General features: G+C 35.4%; 1 protein-coding gene across 1 annotated transcript in view; it reads right to left on the bottom strand.

The window, feature by feature from the left end:
* Window positions 1–982: 982 nt before the first annotated feature.
* Rit2 (Ras like without CAAX 2) overlaps window positions 983–11,095 on the bottom strand; it is a 340,369-nt gene continuing 330,256 nt past the window's right edge. The window contains exon 5 of the mRNA XM_077792200.1: window positions 983–1,210. Within this exon, the coding sequence (XP_077648326.1) occupies window positions 983–1,210 (228 nt within the window). The remainder of the gene's footprint in view (window positions 1,211–11,095) is intronic.

Here is an 11,095-nt window from a genome sequence, read left to right as displayed (position 1 = left end):
CTTTTAGTAGTTTCTTACCTTGAATTTAAATAAGGCAATTCACACAATGGGAAAAAAATGAACGACAGATGACTTCATTTTACATGATGACCCATTGTAACAAAAACAAGTACAAAGCATCTAACTGGTGGCGTCTCATCACATTTCATGTAAAAGGAGAGAAAAGATTTTAGCAATATGACAAGGTTGAGTCAGTTGGGTTATCAAAACTCATCACCTACATATATGTATATGCAGATGAAGGAGTTCTAAGAGATTACTCCCTGAAGGGAGCACAAGATCCTTCTATAAGTATATGAATCACCAAATTCACAATCGCTATTCTCTTCTCATTACATAGACAATATTCTTTTGCCACAGCCCTGTGGCTTCACTGTGATAATTTCACACAAGTGAAAAGGGGGCAGGACACTGTAAATAAGGGTATCTTTCATTTTGGCTTTTTAATGACCCCTACCAGTTCCCATTATAAATAATTTCTCTGACATTCATTTCTGAAGCATTCAAGAAGTCGTATGGTGACTTTTACACTTAAGGAAAGACCAGGATGCAGATTCCTGTTCTGAAATTATTTCCCAAGCTGCTTCATTATTTACAGAGATTCCTGAAATGCAAACAACCAGTGTTATCAGGCAAAGGCAGATCCCTTGAGCCTTTTATCATTCTGCTTGCAATTTTGCATATTTCCTTATAACCAGACAGCATACCAAATGAAGCTAGACTCTTTAAAGGGAAATGAGGCAATTGGAATGTCAATTTTATTTAGTCATATATTGTAAAAACTAAACAGCATATCCAGCTGATTGACAAAATCCATCCAACTGTTAAAGGCAAAACAAAACTATCTCGAGAGGTACAGTTATGCAGATCTAACTTCTACCTAAAGGCAGATATATAAAGAGAGAGGAAAAGAGAATACTGAAGCAGAATTGTCCGACTGATAAAATTGAGAGAGACAGAGAGGGACTCAACAGCAAGGAGATCATGCCATGGCTTCTCTCTTTTTCTTCAGGGAGCCTTTCAGCTTCTTCCAGAGGCTGCCTTTTCTCTTCAGTTTCTTTTCCATGGATGATGGCATCGACTCCTTCTTGCGAATTTCCCTCACTAAGCCATGAAAGGCATCATCAATACAGAACCTAAGGGCTGCGGAGGTCTCAAAAAAAGCACAGTTATATTCTCTGGCAAGACTCAAGCCTTCTTCTGTAGAGACCTAGGAGAAAAATAAATAATATTAAAAATAGGGAAAGGCTTTAAGATCAAAAATATGTTCTCTATTAGGGCCTATGGGCCTGTTTCATTGAAAAACAAAAAGAATAAAGCAAAAGATGAGAATTTGTTTTGAGGAAGAATCTTAAAATTTTTGAACTTGAAGGACAAATAGAAAACCAGAATTCCTGAAAAAAAAAATAACAGATTAAAATAGTTTAAGAGTATAACTAGAATTGGAGCTGGGGTTGTGGCTTAGTGGTAGAGTGCTTGCCTAGCATATGCGAGGCCCTGGGTTTGATCTTCAGCACCACATAAAAGTAAATAAATAAAAATAAAGCATTGTGTCCAACTACAACTAGAAAGTAATTTAAAAAAAATAGAACTAGAATTAAGCTCTCCAAACTTCAAAAGAAGCAACAGCATAATGAACCAAACCAAGGGTTTAGAGTCATTCTATTTGATTGCAAATCCCAACCCAAATATCTATTAGTTTTGCAAACGTGGGTAAATTTCTTAATGCTTTGGCTTTGATTTTCTCATCTAGAACATAAAAATAATAGCACCAAACTTAAAAAATAAATAACAACAGCAACAACAACAACAACAAAACCCTGTTAATATTAAATGAGATAATCTGTAAGAGGGACATGGATGTGCTGGGTGTACATTTAAAGCTTCAAAAATGTTAGTTGTTATTATAGTCCGTAGCTTTCATTTAAGACTAAGTGACAGAGTAAAGTTGTTGTGAGAATTAAAGAAATTATTTGCTGACAAAGAGAACAGGCAGGGCTAGGTTATAGTGGTAAGACATTTCTCCAGCATGCAGAGGCTCTGGGTTTGATGGGCGGGGAGTAGGGGTGGAGGGGAAAAAGAAAACAAGAAGAAAAACACCACAAATATATAATAAATAAGACTGTCTCTAATTGAGTACTTCAGAACAGGCTCTAAGCTTCATGAGTCCTTTGTGGCACTTAAGCCTGCTGTGGTTGATGTTATTGTACTGGGTCTTCTAGAGAATATACAGGACTGAGATCAGGCAGTTGGCTTCATTTATCAGTCCTTTAATATCTACCAAAGCTTCTGGTGCTTAAGTGACCAATAGAGGTTTTACAGGAACTAAAAGAATAATCAGTAAGACTACTCAAGGTTTAGTAAGTCTTAACTAAGATGTTAACGTAAATTATGCACATATACTTGTACACAAGGTTTTGTTGCTATAGCTGCGATTAACTTTCTTACTCAAAATTTAGTGCTCCTATAAAGCTCTCTCAGATTATCCATCTGGGACTCTGAGTACTGGGATAGGACTACAGTGAGTACAACTCCCAGCCCTCCCGTGTTGGAGATATGGCATAACTCTGAAAAAAAAAATTGTTCTTCTAAGCAACTGACATTTTGTAATTGTTTTTAATCAGAGCAGAAACCAGCTTTCTTAGCCAATACATCACACCATATGGCTAGTACGTGGCTGAGTTTAAGTGTAAAAATCTACCAAGTCTGTTTGATTCCAAAGATACATCTTTCCCTTGAGTCTGTAGTAGATTGGCTTCACCAAGGGCTATAAAATGGAGAAAAGTAATTGCCATGTTTTAACCTCAAGACCCAGAATGTCTGGATTTTTTTCCTCCCTCCTTTTATTCCTGATGGCAAACACATCAATCCTTTTTGGAGATCATTTCTATCATGTAAGAACTTAGGAAATGTAACTGAAAACAATCAACTAAAGCTATTAGCATTTGGATTTGCTAATACTTAAGCAAAGTTATAAATGCACTAAGTAACTAGTCTGATTTTCAAGTTGTCACAAGTGATAACCATACTGTTTTGACACTGCATACCATGGGTTACTATTTATTTTTCAGTCACCTGTAAGCATTTTCCCTATCTAGAAGTCACTGACATATATTTTACATATCTGTAGAAATGCTACATTTCTGGAAACTTATTTTTAATAATCAGCTTTCATCAGATTAATTGTTGTATAGTAAATTAATAGTTGTATAGTAAAAGAGCCTTAATATCTCTGTGACTTGAAAAAAAATGTTCTTTGGGAGTAGACTGTGGCAACCTAGCCTCAGGCTATTGACTGGGTTCTAGTCTCCTAATTATTTTTCTGAGACTCAGGCTAAAAGAACAACTATTATTTGGCATATGGTTTATCCATGATAAAGGGAAGACATGTTAAAAAGGCTGACATGTCCTAGTGTTCAAAAGACACAGAAAAACCAAAAGCCAGTGAGGCTGATTATATAATAGGCTTACACTGAAGAATGGCCAGAGTAGAAAACTCTAGCACAATCAAGTATATATAAGTAGAGTGCATTCTCCAGTTAAAAAACAAAAAACAAAAAAACAGTGATAAGTCAGTTCTAATTTTTGAAAAAAAAAATCACTTGTAGTTGCAACATCTTACCTGTAAGAATCTAGTCTAGAAACAATGAAATCTGAGTGGAAACATATACAAAGAGAAATTTAATACAGTGGCAAAAATATCAAAGTCAAAAATGAGCATTACTAGAGTTAAAGGAAAATATTTTATAATTGTAATAATACCAATCAGGAAGATATTAAATATTTGTATGAACTAAAAATTGTAGCCTCAGTTTATATCAAGAATGAATTGATATCTCTAAAATTCAAAATTATAGTAAATTTTTAAAGGTTTATCTTTTTTATTTTTATTTCTTAGTTGTAGTTGGACACACTGCCTTTATTTTATTTATTTTTTATGTGATCCTGAGGATCGAACCCAGCGCCTCACACGTGCTAGATGAGCGCAATACTGCTGAACCACAACCCCAGCCCTATAGTAAATATTTTTTTTTTAGAGAGAGAGAGAGAGAGAGAGAGAGAGAGAATTTTAATATTTATTTTTTAGTTTTCAGCGGACACAACATCTTTGTTTGTACGTGATGCTGAAGATCAAACCCGGGCTGCACACATGCCAGGCGAGCGTGCTACTGCTTGAGCCACATCCCCAGCCCAATATAGTAAATATTTTTAACAAGTCTCATTTAGCAATTGAAAGCATAGAGGTAAAAATTCAATAAGAACATGAGATTCGAAGGAAATAATGGATATGACTTATTTTACATACTTAAGATGCTACGCCCAATTAATAAAAAAGTTACATTATCTTCAAGAAATTTATTTCCTGCTAAACCGAGCCTCAAAACACTGAAAAGAATGATTAATACCTCATATTCCCATATCAGATTAAAGTAGAAATTAATAAAAAAATAAATAGAAATCCCCAAGAATTTGAGAAAAATATATTTCTAAATAGTTAACAAAGAAATTATATGAAAATTAGAAAATATTGGGAAATGAATAATGTAAGGAAAACAAAAGTATAAATATCGAAACTTGCAGGATTACCTAAAGCTTTATTTAGATGGTTGTAGCATTACATGCATGTTTTAGAAAAGTATGAAGACTCAGATTTGATGATTAAGGTATGAACTTCAACAGAGAATCCTAGCCAGATTCAGGCAGCTATTTTTCTAAGTTAAGGGTTAGAAAAATAGCCTAATACTAGAAAGATTAGCATATATATGGGGGTTTGATGTATTTGGGGGGTGGCATTTCAAATTACTGGAGGAGTGAAGATGTCCTCAAGAGTGCTCTGACATTCAATTATTACTTTTGATTATTTTTGAACAGCACAGGAAGGTAATTTTTAAAAATATTTTTGTTTATTTATATGTGGTGCTGAGAATCAAACCCAGTGCCTCACATGTGCAAGGCAAGTGCTCTACCCTTAACCCACAACCCCAGCCCCTTAGGAAGGTAATTTTTGAGAGGAGAGAACAGAATTAGAAAGGTTGGAGTTAAGTCTTTAAGGTCTGTACTTTTTTTACACGTTTGAAAATACTTATGTTTATGCATATATGTATGTATTACACATATGTATGCATTGTAAATATGTATTTGTATATACATCTCTTCATATATAGTCTCATATTTTATAAAATATTTCCTAATTATATAAATATAAGCATCACAAATTATCACAGAAATCAAACTTCATTTAGAATTTTGATGTAACAATCAAACTCAATCTAAAATAAAATCAGGAAGCAAACTCTGTGCCCAAATACTTATTGGAAATATACACAGCAAAACAGTACCTTTAATACATGATATAACCACATATTTTTAGCAAGTTGAAGTATATTTAAATCTGTGATCACTCATTACTTAGTAAGAACCCTCTCAATATGTGAAATCTATAGTTGCAAACATTTTTAGATTTATTATCAGATATAAATTCCATGTTATATAATTGAGACTGACTCAGCATTTTTTTTCCCACATTCATTATAGTGAAAAAAAATGTTAGGAAAAATAAGTCTTAACAAACATTATTTTTTAAAGATTTCTGTGTTTTATGGTTAGTAAATACAGTCAGTTATTGCAACAGTATCATAGGAAATACTTTTTAGGAATATAATCATCCACAAATAGTGTTTTGACTATTTTAGAACCAGAGTGTGTGATAATAAGTAACAGCTTTCCTAGTAGAATTAAAAAAAAAAAACAAAACTAAGGTAATTAACGTATTCTTCTAATATCTTGTCTTTCTAAATTTTAAATAAAATTAAATATTTTAAATCACCAATACGTATTCACAGGATGTGGTTAACTGTTAAGGACGAAGCGGAGTGTTAAGGGGAATTACATTTTCTTATTTTCTGAATCAGGAGTTTCAGACCAGAAAGGTTAAGCAGTGGTTAAGAAATGGTTCAAGGTCACCCATCCAATTAAGGAGAAAATCTGTCCAGTTGTCTTCTTTTCCATCAATTATTGTCTCCATCCTTCTTACTGTTTCTCCTGGGACCTTTCTTGTTTCTCTCACTAGCATTCCATGTTTATTAAGAATGATGCCAGCATGAAGTTTTAATATGATGTTTAAATACTACATAAGTGGCACACAATATTTTATATAACATTTATATAAAAATTAAATTTTCAGTAAGTACAGAAATATGGGAGGGGAAACACATGTTGTAGAAAGACTGTTTTAGGGGAGGGGAGCAATTGTCGAAGATACCCTATTACGACTGTGCCCCTCAGATGCAAAGAAGGGAAGTTTGTGATTCAATGTGCCACCTGGAGGACCAACAAGGCAATGGCAGAAGAAGAGAGAATCAAGAAAAATGTTTCATACAAGTAATAGAAAATTTCAATAACCCAGGGGGGCCATCTTTTTAATATATATGACCTTTTTCACCAAGGAAGATCACCGTGTAATAGGCCAGGTACTCCCTGAAATGCCATTACCCATCTGCTGGAGGAGGCATTAGCACACAGCCACAGCTGCACCGGGGGCTGATGTGCCTGCAGGGGCCCAAGGCAAGCACAGCCTCTTCTAGAGCAGGCCCAGCGGCAAGCACATGTCCAATTAGAGTTCCAGTCCCAACCGTTTGCTGACTTCGGGAGTTTCATGTCTCTTTACATGCTTTCGTCTTCTATAAAAGTAAAATACAATAAATTCAACTAAATTATTGTAAAGGTACTCAGAGAAATAATGGTTGCCTAGTAAACTCTGCTGATACCACTCTGCTAGAATTGCTAACCTCGAGTGAAAAAAGAGTGGGACTTGCTCTTCCAGCAGAAGCTGTACCAGCAAAAATCTCTTTATGGATAACTCTACTGGGCATTGTTAAAATGTTGAGGGCACAGAGAGAACTCATTGGGATTTGTTCTACATTTTAAAAATATTTCATCATCTGTGTTGAGCTCTATTCTTGCCTATGAAGCAATTCATATTCATTATATAACACACATCATCAAGATAGCAGGAACCATACTTTCCTGACTTATTTGGGACCAAAACATCCAATTTGTTAAATTGAAGGGAAAGCATCCCAAAACTTATATATATATTTTTTTCAATTTTCACTTTTAGAGACTATTTGATTTGGGTCAATTTTAACGTAGTTTTGATGGTTTCCTTGACCTGTTCCAATGAAAGTGATTTTGATCTATTTAACCTGATTTATTTACATATTTCATCTGAGACAGACATTGCCATTCAAAGTAAGTGGTCAGATGTTATCTCAAACTCACTAGCAAGATGCCCTACCTTCAGATGCGCTCAGCCCGTGGGAAACTCATTCTTGATGGATCAGAGAGTGGGTGTGTGGATGTTCATCCCACTGTCTTTGTTTACTCCAATTTTCTTTTCTAGATGGGTAAACAAATCTGCAACCAAAGCAGATGCTCAACTGGAGAAGAGGTGTCACCCTCTTTAGTAGGTCCTCCTAACTTTTTGGAGCTTCCTTTCCTTGTTCTATGACAAAGGAGGGTAAACAACTCCCTAACTTTCTCCATGGTAGGGAGAAGGAAAAGCACTCTGATTTAGGATCAAGATTCCAGATTCCAGCCTGAGTCTGTAGAATGGGAAGGGTGAGAATCAGGGAGAGATGAAAGCAGGAGTGCACCATGTGTCATGGCATATTTGTCTGTGGCTCTTTGGACTGTGGAGTACCTTTCACACCTTAGTGATCACAGCTCTTCTTGTGGTATGGATATGAGGTAGCCATCAAAAGTTCCTGTGTTAATATAGGAATATTCAGAGATGACATCTTTACACTGTGAGAAGTCTAGCCTAATCAGTCCACCTTAGTTTGAACTCCCTGAGTTGGTAACTCTAGGAAGGTACCATGTGGTGAGAGGAAGTGGGTAACTGGGAGTGTGCCTTTCTGCCATCCCTCCCCACTTTCTCTGTTTCCAGACTAGGCCATGAGCTAAGCAGCTTTCTTCTGCTGGGCCCTCCCTCCATGATGTATTGCCTCACCTTGGGCCCAGAACTATGGAGTTGGCATGTATGGGCTGAGAACTCTGAAACCATGAGCCCCAAATACACTTTCCTCCCTGTAAGGTGGTTTTGATGGATATTCTGCTTACAGCAACACAAATCTGACTAACACAGCTCCTCTGCAGGAATCTTTCCATTTTCATGCCTTTGCATGTTGCTTTTTCTCTTCTATAAACTTTCTCTTTTTCTCTTTTTTTACCTTTTCCAGATCTGCTCACATCTCCATACACCCAGCCGAACTGCAGTGGTCTTGTTGGTCTCAGTTTGCTGTTCAATTTATTATTCCTAAGGGGAGTTTCTAGGTCTTACACTTTATAGTTATCACTCAGTATCTAGGCGGGGGGGGGGGGATCTGGTTGTAGAATCCCCATGATACCAAACTTCGAGGATGCTCAAGTCCCTTATTTAAAAGTAGTGTAGTAGTATGCTCATAAAACCTATGCATGTCCTCTGCTATACTTTAATCGCCTCTAGATTACTTATAATACCTAATATAATAAATGATATGTGACCAGTTATTATGATGCATCTATCACTTAAGGGGTAGTTATAAGAAAAAATGTCTGTGCATGTTCAGCACAAATACAATTTTTTTCCTGAATATTTTTTATCCAAAGTTGTTTGTATCCTGTGTTGCAGACCCCATAGAGACAAAGGACAAACTGTAGTTGTTTTATCTCATCAGCCAAAATGCAATACAGCTGAACAGAAACCATATTTTGTCCTTCTTGTAATCCTCATTGTGCTCAGCCACAAACATTGCAGGTGGAAGATGCTCATTAAATATTTACTCTTGATGATGGTGATAATGGCAGCCCATAAGCAGTCACTGATGACCACAGAGTCCATTATAATGAGTCCATTAAGCTGAAATTCTAGAGGCCAAGATATTATTTCCAAATTTATTTTTTACTATAGTGTGGGCTTTAGCAAGATACTCGACAAAATCTTACCACACTGGCTAAAAGTTTATCTTCTGGAATCAGATTCTCAGGATTTGTATTCTGGTGATACATTTCCTACCCATGGGCTTCAATTTACTTCTGTGCTTCAATTTACTCATCAATGAAATCCTACATCATAGAATTGATAATAAGATTCAATGAGATATTTTATGAAAAGAAATTATCATGGCTCCTGCCCTATTGTGTATATACAATAAATGACACCTTTATTTTTCTGATGTTTCCAAAGAAGTTCAGAGGAAATTTTCAGCTGCTTTGAATCACATTTGGACCCCATTTAAAAATTTGCTGTTTCTCACCATGACATAAAAATGTTACCCTATGTAGTCTCTATTTCCTCATACCACCTTGTGCACTCTGCTTTCCATTCTATACATCCACCATATACACTTCCACATATGCCTGGGCAATCTTCCTGCTTATAAGTATCTACATCAACTGTTTCTTGTCTAAGATGTGCTCCCTCAGTTCTCCTCCTGGTTGTTTTCTTCGTGCCCCAGTTTAAGTTTTATCTCACCTGAGGTGTTTTGCATAACTGTCCTCTCCAAAGCACTTTTAACATCCTAGTAATGCCATTTCACTACGCTGCCTTATTTCTTTTTGGGCAGTGAAATATTCTTGGAGATCATTTTATTCATTTTTATATGTTTATTTTGTTTCCCTATAGTTAAGATTAAGCTTATTTATTACAGAAAACTTTTTTCATTCACCATTGACTAGCACTTAGTAGGCACCCAAGTTTGTAGAATAACACCACTGAAACCCAGGGCCATGGGAATACAGCTGGGATTACAATAAATAGAGGAGCTTGTTGTCAATTGGGGAAATTAAGTCAATTAAAAAATTAAAGGAAATTTCAGATCAATGATAGTGGCTAGCACAGGACACCGTGGTTGCAGTCACCCTACCCTATCTAAAGAAGGGAGCTTTAATCTGAATGGACTTAACCTGAGTGACAAGTACTAATTACACAGGCTGGTGGGGGGAGAGGTAGCCAGGGAAAGGCACAAACAAAGGCCTAAATGGTGCTTTTCTGGAATCAACAGTAGTTAATGTGGTTTAGACCAGAACACAAGGGAGTGAATGAATGAGAGCACAATCAGAGGGAATTAATGCACTTAACTGCCTAATTTACTTAGAACTATCTGAAATTTGTTTGGAATGCAACTGAGTAATTAAAACAAAACAAAAACTATTTTTGAGAGCCTACTTTGTGCAAGGAAATGTAATAGGTTTTCTCTCTCCCGGTGTACTGGAGTAATATTGATTGAGTGGAGAGAGAAAAGCAGGACATAATAAATTAAATGGTGTAGCCAGTCATTGAGGCACAGGATGATAATGGCTCTAGGGTAAAGGGTTTAGACTGCTTTGTACAAGAGACATTTGAAGTCTCCAAGGCCTTGTGCTTTTCATCCTAGAAACTGTGGTGTGCTGGGGGAAGTGTTGCCATGGTAGCCAGTAGTTGCTATGAAGGGAAAAAAAGAGAAGGTTAATGCTAAATATTTTGCTAACAGCTATGTCTGGCTTCTTCTTTGAATTTTCTCCTAAGGACTTTACTTTTAAAATATCTTGTTAAAATTATAAATCAATAGACTTAGGCAGTATGTGTAATATATATATGCAGGAATATGTGTGGGTAAAATATATATATATATATATATATATATATATATATATATATATATACATGCCTAAGGATATCTTTACATATTTGCCCTAACAAATAAAAGTATGTTTTCGATTAACATTAAATCAATGGTTCTTTGAACTTTCAGGGAATTAGTTATTATGAACAGCTAAGCTTAAAAGTGGTTAATAATTTTATTCTTTAAATATCAAAAGTATTTTAATAGATAATTTATTGCCTTAATAAATTCATATTAGGTAAAAATAGAGGAAAATTATATTTGTAATTCACATAACAATTTAATATAAGTATCATATTTTAATACATACAACAATTATAATTAAGTAATAAATTGTATAACTGTATAATATCTGAATCCCTGCAGAATACCATGATGGTAAAGGACATCACATTCTCCATAATACGCAAATGCTTTATCCATGAACCAATTCAAAAACATCTGTCCCCATG

Source organism: Urocitellus parryii, chromosome 13 (genome assembly GCF_045843805.1).
Source record: "Urocitellus parryii isolate mUroPar1 chromosome 13, mUroPar1.hap1, whole genome shotgun sequence".
NCBI classification, from domain to species: domain Eukaryota; kingdom Metazoa; phylum Chordata; class Mammalia; order Rodentia; family Sciuridae; genus Urocitellus; species Urocitellus parryii.
Note: the sequence above shows the minus strand (reverse complement) of the source record. Positions and strands in the feature narration are given on the sequence as shown.